Source organism: Ruditapes philippinarum, unplaced genomic scaffold, assembly GCF_026571515.1.
Source record: "Ruditapes philippinarum isolate M1 unplaced genomic scaffold, ASM2657151v2 ctg5133_1_1_1_1, whole genome shotgun sequence".
Classification (NCBI taxonomy): domain Eukaryota; kingdom Metazoa; phylum Mollusca; class Bivalvia; order Venerida; family Veneridae; genus Ruditapes; species Ruditapes philippinarum.
This window is the reverse complement of record NW_026851853.1, coordinates 34,315-49,942: the sequence shown is the minus strand read 5'-3', so window position 1 is coordinate 49,942 and position 15,628 is coordinate 34,315. Positions and strand designations below refer to the sequence as shown.

Genomic DNA, 15,628 nt, shown 5'->3' with positions numbered 1-15,628 from the left:
TGTTTATTTTCGTTTTCGTTTATTCTAATCGGCTAAAAACCGATTGTCAATTTTTCTCTTGTACATAAAAGTTGTATATTGTATGACACTATGTAAATTTTGACCTGTCCAATTTGTTTATAAAACAAGTAAAATGGTTTCCTGCGGTGAACATTTTAAATGATAAAAAGATATTTCATTGAACTATTTTCAACATTGTTTGTGGGGGAGGGGGAATAAATAAACGTTTGTATCAGTGATATAGTTGACAATAATCGATCAATATAGAAGGTCTTTGGAAACTGGTGACCGTTGAAGACCGGAGAAGGTCGAACATAAAACAATTATCTCTTTCTTTTTAAGAAAATGATTAAATAGGCCTACCATTATATGAATAATTCCGAGCAAACAAATAATAAAGTAAACACACAAGTTTACGCAGAAAATATCTCTATTTATTATGGCAGATGCCACTACGAATATTTTAATTTTGTAGATTTTCAGTATAAACAATTTATTGTTTGTAAAATTTGAGATAGATTTTAAAGATACATTGATCATTTTCAAACACATCATTCAAGTTTTTCCATCTTAAACAGTAAAATAATTATAGAAAATGTGAAATATCACGTAATAGTTTTTTGTTCTTAATTAGGTGTAATTCGGACTAATTCCCTAGAGGTAAATCCGTAACGTACCGGCAAACGGTATTTAGCTAGGTTTTCGAAAAGGTCAATTAACCAATCATGTACGGTTTACAGATCACATGCTCCTCCATGTACCGAAAACAGGTCACGTGCTCCTCCATGCCTCAAAAGTTAAACGCGTACCAATACCCTGCGGTCTGGAGACCGCAGGGAACAAAATCGTTTCACGCGCGAATTGTTATGACACATCAACCATGACCACTTTCTGACTCGGTGACTAAGGTGTATTTGAACGAGTGTGCGAATAACTTAACCACCCACAAATAAGTTGTAAATCCTTTTACACACACAATTTTCATTACGTTCTATCGATTTCTGATATTTGTGTTTATTTCCACTTCCTATTTAGTTTTGTTCGAATGCTTACTTTTGGATATTTGAGAGACAATTAAATATTTTATAATGGTGAGTTTAAATTTTATTTTCATGTTCATCACTGTTCATGTAACATATAATTAAGTCGTTACTTATGTATGCATGTGACTCATTTTTGAATATTAACAAACCTTTAGAGTAATATACGCTACAGAATATGACAAGTATGTTTTGATGAATTTCTTACAGCAGACGACAAATTAGTGTGGTGAACGTAAAAGGAAGTTATCTCAATGTCCTATAGTTAATGTAGCCAAAACATGTATATTTGTGAGTCATATATGGATATTTTGACACGTTTTGGGAAATGCATCGACAATCGAAGACAGGCTATTCATCTCTTAATTAATTCATGTATTCATATCCATATTATAATAATTATAAGTCTGACAACACTACAGAAACAATTCTATTAAAGTATCATAAATATGTATATATTTCGATGTTTTGAGAAAATGATCTGCTATGACAAATCTACCGAACTGATAATGTAAATCTGTGTTAACTTGTAATCTACTATTCATGAATATTCTGTTTCATATTTCAGGGGAGCAGATTGACAGAAAAAGAAATTATTGGTATGTTTTACATGAACACATACATTTACTACATACATAATGATATTTTATATTCATGAAAAAAGCATTGGACTAATGATACATGCTAGGCAATAATATACATGTACATGTATCTCGCGCTACATTCTTTTCGTACAGTTTTGTGTTTTGTATACTGTATGTCTTCCAAGTTAATTATACAATGTACCTTTAAGGTATGTTTACCTTCGGATGGTTACTTATATACAATCTTACAACAAACTAGGATATTAATGCGTGGGCTTTAAACAGCCAAAAAATGTATCTTAAAATAGTCCGGTTTACATATCCAAATCACTGTGCTGTGACAGAAGTTATTCACCGATGCGATATCATTTAATATATTGATTCACTTCTTAAAATTGAAAACGATATAAATTTATAAACACCCTGTAGATCTGGTTTTATTTAAATCTGTAATTTTTAAGACTTGAAAGATGACTGTTATGATAAACATGAGGTTTTAACTTTCAGATCTTCATTATATGTCCCCATATGAAGCAAAAGAAGATTGTAAATTTTATCAAGTTTTGATTGAAGTTTGAATTATTTTCAGATTTGAAGGACGCGTTCGCGATTTTTGACAAGAACAATGATGGGTACATCAAGAAGGCGGAGATGAAAGACATTCTTATTTCACTAGGAAAAGATGGAACGAACGAGCAAATTGAACGAGTTATTGCTGAATTCGACACTGACGGTAAACTATGGTGGCCCATTAGCGCCAACTTATATATTCGTACAAGGGTATCTATAGTAAACACTGATAATAAGTATTATTTTGTGCTTCCTTGTTTCTTGAGGCAAGCGTGAGACAGCGTATATATTTTTTAAATTGTTAAGAAATCTTGTATTATAATGTCACTGAAACTTCTGTTATTCTCATTACCGTCTGTTGAAGCCTTATTTGTATGCTCAAGTCGCTGTTGCTTTTTCAGTATGTAACACTCTTGTCATATATAATTAATTGTATTGTGGTGTTTATTCGTGTTTAGGTTTGCCCAAGGCCGCGTCTACACCTATTCAAGTTTCTTACATGTCACATTTAGATAAGCTAAATAAATGGCCCTTTCAATATTTAATCAGACACAATTTTTCTGAAATATCTAATTAAGATTGCCCAGGTTTTATACCTTTGTCCTTGCAAGACTATCATGTTTCTGTAAAATATGTGAATAAAAAAGGGGGGAAATGATGCAATTAGCTAAAAAAAATGAATTAAATGAAATTGAAATGTGTACATTCTTTTAAAATAATGGAAAATGTGAGAAAATATTTTTAAGCTGATGAATTGATGCAAATTCTTTATTTGATGAAAGTTATTCACTAAATGAACAAGATCATTTAAAATCCATTTTGACTACATTTTTTTTTTTTTTTTTTTTTTTTTTTTTTTTTTTTTTTTTTTTTTTTTGCCTCTTCTGTGTATCAGTGTATTGATCTGTTCCTCTGGATCAAGATATTTGTATACATTTACCAGTAACAAAAAAGGTCAGAAAATAATATAAAAAAACCACTATCACACCTTCGGGGCACATGTTTTGTGTCAAACCGGTGTTATCAGTTTCTTGACAGCTAAAAACTTGTAGAAAAATAGAACGTGTATTAACTTTCTTGCAAGGAATTATCTTCTTGATTGTCACATAATTTCTCTTTAAAACTCATTCTACACCATGCAATACAAGAGAATATGATACTTGCATTCAAGACTTGGATAGGTGTAGACGGGCCCTAAGTCAGTTTTCGCAACATTTTACTTCGATTAACTTAATAATTTGTTGCACGGGTCGTTTTTTTTATCCAGTCCTACTAACACAATCAGCATATTTTCACAGTGTTGTGGTTATAAGGCAAATATTGGTATGAAAGACTGACACTCATTAGATATCATATAATGTTTATCATTGGATGAGCCATTTGGAAGGTCCGTAGTTTAACCAATATGTCTTGACCTGAAATACCAGTCTGAGACACTTTCTGGATGATTTTCACAATGTCAGCGTGACATTGATCTCCATCAGATAAAAACATGATCGTTTTCTAATTTTATTGATTAAGATTTGAATCTTCAATCACACTGTACCTGTTTTACCTAAAAAAAGGCCAACAATGCAGACGATGAAATTATCAACTTTATCTATTTCAGGTGATGGAGTAATAAACTTCCCCGAATTTTTAAATATGATGGCTAAAAACTTCACTGATGGGGGTATGGCATCTGAAGGTCCGTTAGAACATATGTTTAAAATATTTGATAGAGATAATGATGGATTTATAACACGTGCAGAGATGAAAAGAGCTCTTGGTATGCAATTTTTGTGTGATTGATTCTTAGATCTAACTTATTTATTCTCCATTCCGTGAAATGAAAACAAATTTCAATGAAGTTTTTCTACGATCACACTTTTTGACAAGTTTACAAGTTCATTTTTATCATTTCCATTTCTATTTATTTATTCTTTATTCTTTTTTTCTTGTTTGTTTCTTTTGATTGTTGCGAGTTTTTTTGTTGTTTTTTTTTAGCTCACCTGAGCATATGCTCAGGGTGAGCTATAAGGATCACTCTTCGTCCGTCGTCTGTCGTCCGTCGTACGTCGTCCGTTGTCCGTTCACACTTTTAAAACGACATCTCCTCTGAAACCATAAGGCAGATCATAATGAAACTTCACAGGGATGTTCCTTGTGTGAAGCCTTAACAAAGTTGTTCAAAGAATTCCATTCCATGCAGAACTCTAGTTGCCATAGCAACCAAAAGAAAAAACTTTAAATATCTTCTTCTAAAAAAAACCAAAGAGCTAGAGCTTAGATATTTGGCATGAAACATCTTCTAATGAGTGTCTAACAAGTTTGTTCAAATAAAAGACCTTGGGTCAAAATTGACCCCACCTCAGGGGGTCATTGATTTTCCCTATATGCATATAGTAAAAACTTAAAAATTCTTCTTTTAAAGAACCCAAAGAGCTGGAGCTAAGAAATTTAGCATGAAACATCTTCTAATGGGTGTCTACCAAGTTTGTTCAAATAAAATCCCTGGGGTCAAAATTGGCCCCGGCCCAGGGGGTCATTGATTTTCCCTATATGCATATATTAAAAACTTAAAAAATCTTCTTTTAAAGAACCCGAAGAGCTAGAGCTAAGATATTTAGCATGAAACATGTTCTAATGGATGTCTACCAAGTTTGTTAAAATAAAAGCCCTGGGGTCAAAATTGGCCCCGCCCCGGGGGTCATTGATTTTCTTTATATGTGTATAGCAAAAACTTAAAAAATCTTCTTTGAAAAAAACCAAATAGCTAGAGTTTAGATACTAAGCATGAAACATCTTCTAGTGAGTGTCTAACAAGTTTATACAAATAAATGCCCTGGGGTCAAAATTGGCCCCGCCCCGGGGGTCATTCATTTTCCTTATATGTGTATAGCAAAAACTTAAAAAATCTTCTTTGAAAAAAACTTAAATAGCTAGAGTTTAGATAGTAAGCGCGAAGCATCTTCTAGTGAGTGTCTACAAAGTTTGTTCAAATAAAAGCCTTGGGGTCAAAATTGGCTCCGCCCCAGGGGACATTGATTTTCCTTATATGTGTATAGCAAAAACTTAAAAATCTTCTTTGAAAAAACCTTAATAGCTAGAGTTTAGATATTAAGCATGAAACATCTTCTAGTAAGTGTCTACAAAGTTTGTTCAAATAAAAGCCCTGGGTCAAAATTGGCCCCACCCCGGGGGTCATTGATTTTCCTTATATGTGTATAGCAAAAACTTAAAAATCTTCTTCGAAAAATCCGAATAGCTAGAGTTCAGATATTAAGCATGAAACATTTCTAGTAAGTGTCTACAAAGATTGTTCAAATAAAAGCCCTTGGGTCCAAACTGGCCCTGCCCCAGGTGTGTCATTGTTTTTAACTATATGTGTAAAGAAAAAACTTGACCAGCTAGACCTTAGATGTTTAGCATGAAACATCTTCTAATGGGTGTCTACCAAGTTTGTTCAAATAAAAGCCCTGGGGTTAAAACTGGCCCCGCTACGAGGGCCTATATACAGGTGAGCGACTTCAGGGCCATCATGGCCCTCTTGTTTTTATGTGTATTTGTTCTAGAATGAAGAAAACGACTTGGTTACAATTTCAGTAAATCGAAACATTGATCACGTGGTTACATTATCTTATTCATGCCTCTAAATAATTTCTGATGAAAGTTCAACGCAGCGAAACATGTCCTGAAGCAATTAAATCTACAAGAACTGCATCATACCATTGACGTCAATATTCATTGGCGTCCGCGCCGAAGCGCGGCGCCCCTTTATGGAATGAAATCAGATTTTGTGAAAGGGCGACAGCAACTTCTCGAGCCTTTTAGTCGGTCATAATAAAAGCCGATCATTCCGATCGTTATGAGGGTGCTTGATTATTTATTATTTACATGCATACACTATTCTTATTTAGTACATAACTGAATGATTGAAAGAAATGAGACTTATATACAAGGAATTGATTTTGCCATGTTACCAAAACACCAACTTCCTTAAGGAGATAAATAGTTATGTGGCTTTAGAGGTATTTATCTCTTACAAAGGATTAAGACTGTGAAAAACATTCTACCGGGTGTTGTTTTCACAGTATAATTCTTTACGGGATGCCGTCGCTTTTATAGTGTTGTACATACGTATATATTTCAATGCGCATCACACTTTAATAATCAAACGTGTTTTGCAGACGAGATGTCCGACGAACCAGTCCATCATTCTGAGATAGACGGGATGATGCAAGAAGCAGACCAAGATGGTGATGACAAGATTTCCTTCCAAGGTATTACTTATCACAACTTCGTCGAAGCACTTGCATTGAATTACTTTAAGTCAATAGGCTGTGAACCTCTAAATTATCGTATTTTCATGAAAATATTACATTTGTTTAAGTGTTTAAGGACATGGATAAAATTCGATTAAAGTTCCGCCGATGAATGCATGTTGACCATAGTATCACTTTCTTTATATTATTATTGCAGAATTTGTTGACCAGATGAAAAAGACTCACCCAAAACAATACCAGCAGTACTCTTAACATACTTGTGTCGTCTACTTACATATCACCTGTCGGTAGGTTCTATTGTTATCTCTACTTCAATGAAGTCCAAGATAATAATTCATTAATTTAATTACTATTTTTGTTTTTGGATTTAATTCACACCGACATTGTATATGTCGCACGGCAACTTTCCAACTGATTACTGATTACGGAAGAATGCACGTGCCCCACCGTGCATTAGTTCAGATACGATCGCATGCTACAGTACCACTCGGCAACTGATGTCCTCTTAAATGTTTAAGAACATTATACACCATAAGGTGCATTGATGACTGTTTTTGTGATTGTATAAGTTACTTGGTTAGGGGCAAAATTATATTTTCACTGCAGTTGCAAAGTAATGTCGTGATGATTTTGTTTACTTCAGACATAAATATGTATTATTCATTTGTATCAATATCTTAATGTCCTATTAGCAGTGTTGGCTATTAACATAACGTAATATAAATATTGCCATATAAATGTAATATAAACATTGCCATATAATATAAATGTAATATAAACATTACCATGTAATCTCCTGTTTGACCTCTGCAGTGCTAAGATATTTACAATTTACGACTATTTTAAGTCATGGTTAAAGGGAGACAATGTTAAACAGATTCAAATGGATATCTCAAGAATTCGATCATTTCGAGCAATAATTATTGAAGAAAAATGTTTATTTTATGTAGTCAACATTTGGCACTGAATTATGAATGTAATAGATATTTGTAGTTCTATGGTTCAATTCATACGTCATGAAAAACAACACACATGTCAAAACCTTAAACGGCTCTGAGCAAGATTCGATTTGAGCCGCGTCACGACAAAACCAACGTAATGCGTTTGCGACCAGCATGGATCCAGACGAGCCTGCGCATCCGCGCAGTCTGATCAGGATCCATGCTGTTCGCTTACAATCCCCATTACAAGTAGAGAAACTGATAGCGAACAGCATGGATCCTGATCAGACTGCGCGGATACGCAGGCTGGTCTGGATCCATGCTGGTCGCAAACGCACTATGTTGGTTTTGTCGTGACGCGGCTCATTTCTAAACATGACATTGTTTTTATTTTTTTATTTTCAGATCTTGAAGGGAGTGATTTCTGTGAAATCGTCTGGCTAGCTGTGATCTCTTGATAATACTGATGTGTTGCATGTATTGATACTTTTAGAAATTAACAAAAATATGTATACAAATTGTTTATATCGTATAACATATTTTCTCAAATGAATAATTGATACCCGTTGTCCTTCTTGTTTTTAACTTTGATCAGTTAAATACATGTAGAGCTTTGTACGCGTTGATCGAGACATACAGTATAACCTCTGCAGAGCGACCTCATTTTGGAGGCAAATATTTTTGTTGTTGGCGAGAGGTGTTGCTGTTGAGAGGTAAAATCATTTCGTGAAGTCTTTATTTGGTAAATTGAAACTGTTGTAAAGACGCAGTTGGTGTACAGAGGGTCGTTCTGTGGAGGTGGCACTGTATTTATTAAAATAAATTAATCATCAATTTAAAGTAATTCATACTATTTTGTCTATCTATAAATCGTAGATCTATTCCTTAAAGATAATGATTTATTTAGATAAAATGAAAACTATCTATTATATATGCCTTCCGTTTAAATGCATTACTCTTTTTGGATGAAATCTTCTTTTTTTTTCTTCTTTTTGAACCGACAATGACAAAATAAGCTTGTTTTTGTATACCGGTGATATTTATACAGCAATTATGAACTGTCTTTAAGCCATCATGAACTGTCTTTAGATAGCAAACATGAACTTTCTTTCATCATTTTCATCGTTATTTTATATTTTAACTTATGTACATGACTAGTTTATGCAGCTTTGTTCACCCACACCCTGTTTTATTTGTAAAATTTTGCCAGTTATTCACAAAATATTTGTAATTTTTGTAATATGAAAAAGATTGAAAACGAATATCATTTTTACAAGTATTCCCGCATTATCTCTCCTTAATATGTATAATAGACTTGCTCTTCTTTAATCAATTGTGAAACTATGTATTGTTCAGTCTTCCAAAGAATTAAAATATCTTAAAGATAGAATTAAGCATTCTACACATATATATATAGCCAGTTTCGTTGGCAGAGAAATTTGTTTGTTTTTTGTTTGTTTGCTTATTTGTTTTGTGGGTTTTTTTATTGTTTTGTTGTTGGTTTTTGTGGGCGGTGGCGGGGGGTGTCACTTATGTTATAAAAGTGGAGTTAGTTGTTTGGTGTGCCATAACATACTGTTTAGCTTTGTTAAGTGTTCCACTCCACTGAGGTCTAAAAACAATAACATATGAATTTCATACATATATGAACTGGAGCACGTAAAACAAAATTACATTGTATATGCAAAAGATAGTAATATAAAGAAATATACTAACAATAAAGTTGAAAATCATGTTTAGTGCGACTATTAGCCCGATTCGAATCGGGAACGTTTTTAGTCATTCTTTACATTTTTGAAATAAGTATTTCGTGGAAATAAAGCAGGCGAATGATTTGAGATTTTGCATACAAGTTATTAGCTCAGACCTTATTTGGTACATAAATCTCTAAAAAAACAAATTCCATTCCCGTGATGTCAAAACAACCTCAGTGGAATCCCTCTAATTAAACCTTAGATCACATCGATGCATTGGGACATCACTTGTTTGTTTATTTGTTGATAAATTGATTGATTGATTGATTGATTGATTGATTGATTGATTGATTGATTGATTTCGCGCCACACCAAATATCAAAAATGCACTTGTCCATTTTTCAATCTGGACAAAACCATTCATGATTTTGGGGGACATTTTCAAAAATAAACTGATAAGGGAACAATGTCGACCATTATATGATCATGGTCTGCACTTGTCAAATTGGTAGTATCTGTTTCTGCAAGCAGACTAAAGGTTAAGAATCCGCGCAGTCTGATCAGGACACATGCTGTTCGCTATCAGTTTCTCTACTTGTTATAGAGTTTGTAAGCGAACAGCATGGATCCTGATCAGACTGCGCGGATGCGCAGGCTGGTCTGGATCCATGCTGGTCGCAAACCCACTATGTTGGTTTTGTCATGACGCGGCATATTTATATTTGCATTTTATGAATCCGTTCAAATAGTTGTTAATATTATAGAAATAAATGGACAATATACAATGTACGTCTTTGTTTATTCTTATTTAATCAATATCTCTCGGATCTAAACAAAGATAACAATTTTGATAGATTTGTGAATATAAAGACTATCTACCATATCAATCTCATCATTTAATTGCTTATTGCCAAGATATTGATCTGTTCTTCTTATATTTAATTGATATCGATTACACCGGGTCAAGCTTGGTGTTAAATTTGAACGTTTATTTTAACGTGCAACATATGTTAAAGTGCTTTCTGGGATAGATATAAGAAAAAGGCTTGATTTCAAAAATTAAAATGGTAAGTTGTATTTAAGGAGATATTTTCATTGCAATATACTCTAACATATCGATGTATTAAGACATCACTTGTTTGTTTATTTGTTGATTAATTGATTGATTGATTGATTGATTGATTGATTGATTGATTGATTGATTGATTTCGCGCCATTTAAGAATAGAAATACAGTGAACATTCTCGTTATTCTTTACACTGTTTTTTTCTCATATATTTAATTCATTTTTTACTTTACGGTAAAATAAATAATATTGTGAAATAAAGTTAATGTCGCAAATCCAGTGTCTCATCTTTTTGATGAGTTCATAAAAAAACTCTTATTGTTTGACACCATAAATATAAATGTATTATTTTCATAGTTTTGTTCGATGTTACTTTAAAGCACGGTAGTTTGTCAATTTGAAGTGACCGTAACTACTACTTATACAGAATCGGCCCATCTTGGTCTAGACTGCCACCTCGTTATGACTGTGTGTCATCAGTTGTAGTAAAATGCCTACCTTATTTCATTTTTTATTAAATCTTTCAGGTTGACCATTTCAACGAAGAAGATATATCTTGTAGGTATTTACATATGTTGTAGGTATTAACTGTATATAATCAGAAACATACGGACCTGTAAGGATTTCCAATTAGAAGCAATGATTCTACTAGAGTGACATCCAAATAGATTTGTTCAATAAAACTGTTGAACCAATTTTGCTCTATGGATGTGAAATTTGTGGTTATGGTATCATTGACATGATAGAAAGAGTTCAACTTAAGTTGTTAAAATATATTTTAGGACCTCAAATACAATAGTGTATGGTGAAACAGGTGTGACACCGCTCTCAGTAGATATAGAATCAAGATTAGTTTCTTTTTGGGCTGATATAGTTGTCCCAAAGACGTTTAAACTAACGCAAACAATGTATTATTTTGCTCTTTATAGTAGTAATTTTTTAAATACACAGCAAACATGGCAAAGCAATTATTTTATGTGGATAACGTGTATTAGAGATATACTCGTCAAATGCGGCATGAACAATATTTGGGACACACTTCTTTTTCCAAATCAAAAGTGGTTGACCGCAACAGTTAAACAAAAGCTAATAGACTTGTTTCTTAACAGCTGGTATTCAAACTTAGAAACTTCTGGAAAGTGTAAAAATCACAAGTTATTTAAACACAAATTCGAATTTGAAAAGTCTATCACAAATACACATCCTAATTTACTTAGATATCTGATTAAATTTAGAACAAGAAACCATAGATTACCAGTAGAAACTGGATCTTGGCATGGGATATAACTTAATATGAGAAAATGTACATTATGTAATGCCTCAGTTGAAGATGAATTTCACTACCTTCTAGAATGTAAATATTTTGATCATCAAAGAAAAAAATACTTAGGACCCAATTATTACATTAGACGAAACATTTATTCTTTGATAAACTTATGAATATAAACAACCATAGTAATTTTGAATATAAGAAAATATGTATGTTTATTAGGGATATAGTTGAAAAATTTATATAATGAAAATTAAATGCATATAACACGTGTAAATTTATTACATGCACATGTTTTGTATGTTAAAAGTACCCAAGGTACTCTCCCTTTACATGTATTATATATGCTTATATTTTTTGTATGTATTCTATTGAGCCTCGAAACTTTGTTAATATTTATTTACATCATGTTGTCAATGTCTTGACCTGAGAGAAATAAAGATATTTGTATTTGTATTGAGAACAGTTTACATTGGACGTTTTCACGCTCGTTGACATGCATCCAACTTTATATATAATTAGCTGAGCTGCAATATACCAATTTTTAGGTTCAGAATTTCACTTTTACTACACAAATATATATTAGTATTAAAAATTTGGACAAAACATATTAAGGATGTTCGTAAAAATAATGATATTAAGGCGCACTTTAATTTTTTAAAAAAATGTACTAAATGTCAATGGATAATGATTGTTTCAGATATGTTTGAAGTGTTCCGACAATACGACACAGATCGTAATGGACAAATAAAGATAACGGACTTATCTCATGCCATGCTTTCTCTAGGACATAATCCAACGTTAGCAGAACTGGACAAGCTGGTCAATGCGATCGAACGTCAAGGTAATAGATTATTGTAACCATTGTTATAATTATTTTTATTAAGTTGTAAGTCACACCGGCACTGTAAAGGTCATTTGGAGATTTTTCAGTTTACTGGTAGATAAAGGTCATTTGGAGGTGTTTCAGTTTTACTGGCGGATGATGAAGGTCATTTGGAGGTTTTTCAGTTTTACTGGCGGATGTTGAATGTCTTTTGGAGATGTTTCAGTTTTAATCTCCAAATGACCTTCATCATCTACTAGTAAAATTGAAATATACACAAGTGACCTTCACTGGCGGATCATGAAAGTGATTTGGAGATTTTTCAGTTTTAATGACGGATGATGAAGGTATTTTGGAAATGTTATAGTTTTACTGGCGGATGATGAAGATCATTCGGAGATTTTTCAGTTTTACTGGCGGATCATGAAAGTCATTTGGAGATTTTTCAATTTTACTGAAGGATGATTAAGGTCATTGGAGATGTTTCTTTTTTACTTGAGGGTGGAGATTTTTCAGTTTTACTGGCGTATGATGAAGGTCATTTTGAAATGTTATAGTTTTACTGACGGATGGTGAAGGTCACTTGTGTATTTGTCAATTTTACCGATAGATGATGAAGGTCAGTCATTTGGAGATGTTTCACTTTTACTGATGGATGATGAAGGTCATTTGAAGATATTTTAGTTTTAATGACGGATAATGAAGGTTTTTTGAGATGTTTCAGTTTAACTGGCGGATGGTGAAGGTCTTTTGGAGATTTTCCAGTTTTACTGGCGGATGATGATTTGATGGTCCCTCCTTTGTCTTAATCTCTGGCACGAGCGGGCTCCTGAGCAGAACCACGCTATCGAGATAGCTTCCACACATGAAATTATACGATAATTCATTAATTGAGGTGTCAAAGTTATGATTATTTTTAAATAAATGTTTACATGTATAATTATATTGATATGATTGGGCAATCGAAAAATCTCTGTTATTACTCATTATCAGAAGTTTAATCATATCAACATAAGTCTTTAAATCTGAAATTTACTGTTTCTTCTTTTATTTCTTCTATATTTCTTTATTATTTCCAATTTTTATTTATTTATGTTTTTCCACACCTTTAAAGGATTTACAAATGTACTTGTCTAATGCAAGCCTAAAATTTATGAGAATGGGTTTTTTTCTATATCAGAAGACCGGGATTACCTGGATTTCCCCGAGTTTCTAACAGTGTTAGCGTTCCATCTACAAGAGACAGAACCGGAAGAACAGCTAAGGGAAGCTTTTAAAGTGTTTGATAAAGACGGTAATGGTAAACTGAACGCTAACGAGTTAAAACAATCAATGACGAACCTTGGGGAGAGACTAAGTAAAGAGGACATAGAATACATGATCAAGATGGCCGATGTGACTGGAGATGGAAATGTGAATTATGAAGGTATTATGCATAGATAATAACAACAATATTGTTTTGATAAAATTAAGGATGCGTCTGAAATTTCGATATTTCTAGTATTAAAACTTAATCCTTTGATTTATTGTCTTGAAAAGCGCAATAAATATTATTACGGATAAAATAAAAATGTTTTAAACTGTCAGATAACACCTGAAAAATATGATAGATTTTATAATGATCTTCATCTTCTACTTCACAATTTCACGAACGTTTTTTGTATTTTATTACAGAATTCATACGAGTAATGACGAGTAAATAACAAACTGAGCGCACGTGAGTGACATTAATTGAATGGATTTGAAGAATATATGCCCGCAAACAAATAAGGACAGAGTGTTTATCGTGTAAAATCGGTCTGAAGCAAAAATTGAAGTTTTCTGTATGTAAAAGAAGAGAGTTCCTTCCTTGGCTTTTTGAAGTTTTTTTGCAATTCATGTTCTTCTGATGAAACTGTACATATTTTATTAAAGTATTCAAACTTAGTCATTTGTTTTTTATTACAATATAAATTATTCTTGTAATTTTTATTTATTTATTTATTTGAGCGATCATATTTCCTAAGATGTTTTTAAATGAATTTCAAGTACAAATAGGACAGCGATATGATAACAATCTTATATGTATTCCTTAAATTCGAGTCGGCTGTCTTCAAGTGTTACTGACCAAGAACCATAACTCACATTTTTCAACTTTAAAAAGTGCTTCAACTGCTCTTGTTTTACTTTCAAGTTCTAAAAGTTCCCAATGTGTACAATTCTTCGACAACTCTTGCATTTTTTAATCTTAGGGAATGATATTTATTTGTATTTGTAACAGTTTTAATTTTAAATTTTATCATAAATGAATTTATGTACAAAAATGCAAAGTTGCTCTATGAAATAAAATTATGAAAACCACTTATATACTTATGTGACATTTTTTAAGTGTGCATTCATTAATTAATATAATTGTAACACCTATACTTCCAACTTTTTTAAATCTTGCCATTTGCATTGCAGCCATTGGTCACAATTAAAATTGTTTTTGTTTTAATATTTAAGACTTAACAGTAATATTCACCGCCTGATCAGATCATTATATAGATCGGATGTCATGTTATAAAAAGCACCTGAGGAGACATGCTTGTATTGGAATCACTTGTAATCAGACTAGTCTACATTCATCTGATGACTTAGAAAAGAGATTTGCAAGAGTTCAAATACTTTAATATTGATACAAACAATAGATGTTTTAGTCACACATAACGTTTATGTGCATGTAGTTCATGGCTTGCCTAGATGTTATAAAAACAACATTTGAGCCGCGTCACGACAAAACCAACATAGTGCGTTTGCGACCAGCATGGATCCAGACCTGTCTGCGCATCCGCGCAGTCTGAACAGAATCCATACTGTTCGCTATCAGTTTCTCTATTTGTTATAGAGTTGGTAAGCGAACAGCATAGATCCTTATCAGACTGCGCGGATGCGCAGGCTGGTCTGGATCCATGCTGGTCGCAAACGCACTATGTTGGTTTTGTCGTGACGCGGCTCATTTTTTCCTGATTTTCAAATGTTCATTGGTCAGTGCATATTTTGCGCCGGTTTCTGGTAAAATGTTATACCTGACAAAAGAGTTTGTTCTTCAAAATCTTTTAAAACCTTCGGCACAGGCATGATAAACACGAGAAAAAGAAGCCCTGTTATATTATAAGCGAAACCATTTAAAGATTTTATACTCACTAAATGTTTAGCCCATATCTTTATCTAAGTACAAATGTACATGTATTGTTACATTTTGATGAATCATACCCGGAACATTACAGAGCTCGTACTCACTAAATGTTGCCCAATTCTTTATTGAAGTACATGTATCTTTGTATTTTGATTACGATTATTAAAATCAAAATCGAAACTTTACAAAACATTATACATGTATATGGCGTATTG

The 15,628-nt window shown here is 32.8% G+C and overlaps 2 protein-coding genes across 2 annotated transcripts; both read left to right on the top strand.

Moving 5' to 3' along the window:
* The first annotated feature begins 914 nt into the window (after positions 1-914).
* On the top strand, positions 915-9,636 carry LOC132741453 (calmodulin-like). The gene is made up of 7 exons (XM_060729619.1): positions 915-1,091; positions 1,609-1,639; positions 2,214-2,357; positions 3,804-3,962; positions 6,364-6,456; positions 6,656-6,746; positions 7,806-9,636. The coding sequence occupies exons 1-6, from the start codon at positions 1,089-1,091 to the stop codon at positions 6,709-6,711; spliced, it is 486 nt and encodes a 161-aa protein (XP_060585602.1). The 5' UTR covers positions 915-1,088; the 3' UTR covers positions 6,712-6,746; positions 7,806-9,636.
* A 60-nt stretch (positions 9,637-9,696) lies between these two features.
* LOC132741461 (calmodulin-like) lies at positions 9,697-14,012 on the top strand. The gene is made up of 5 exons (XM_060729632.1): positions 9,697-10,161; positions 10,688-10,718; positions 12,131-12,274; positions 13,437-13,682; positions 13,931-14,012. The coding sequence occupies exons 1-5, from the start codon at positions 10,159-10,161 to the stop codon at positions 13,957-13,959; spliced, it is 453 nt and encodes a 150-aa protein (XP_060585615.1). The 5' UTR covers positions 9,697-10,158; the 3' UTR covers positions 13,960-14,012.
* The last annotated feature ends 1,616 nt before the right edge of the window (positions 14,013-15,628 follow it).

Bases quoted from the DNA above. Each gene is read 5' to 3' on its own strand.
- LOC132741461 (XM_060729632.1), top strand. The intron at 10,719-12,130 runs GTAGGTATTTAC...TGATTGTTTCAG, and splicing joins CAACGAAGAAGATATATCTT to ATATGTTTGAAGTGTTCCGA. The intron at 13,683-13,930 runs GTATTATGCATA...ATTTTATTACAG, and splicing joins TGGAAATGTGAATTATGAAG to AATTCATACGAGTAATGACG.
- LOC132741453 (XM_060729619.1), top strand. The intron at 3,963-6,363 runs GTATGCAATTTT...CGTGTTTTGCAG, and splicing joins AGAGATGAAAAGAGCTCTTG to ACGAGATGTCCGACGAACCA. The intron at 6,457-6,655 runs GTATTACTTATC...TTATTATTGCAG, and splicing joins TGACAAGATTTCCTTCCAAG to AATTTGTTGACCAGATGAAA.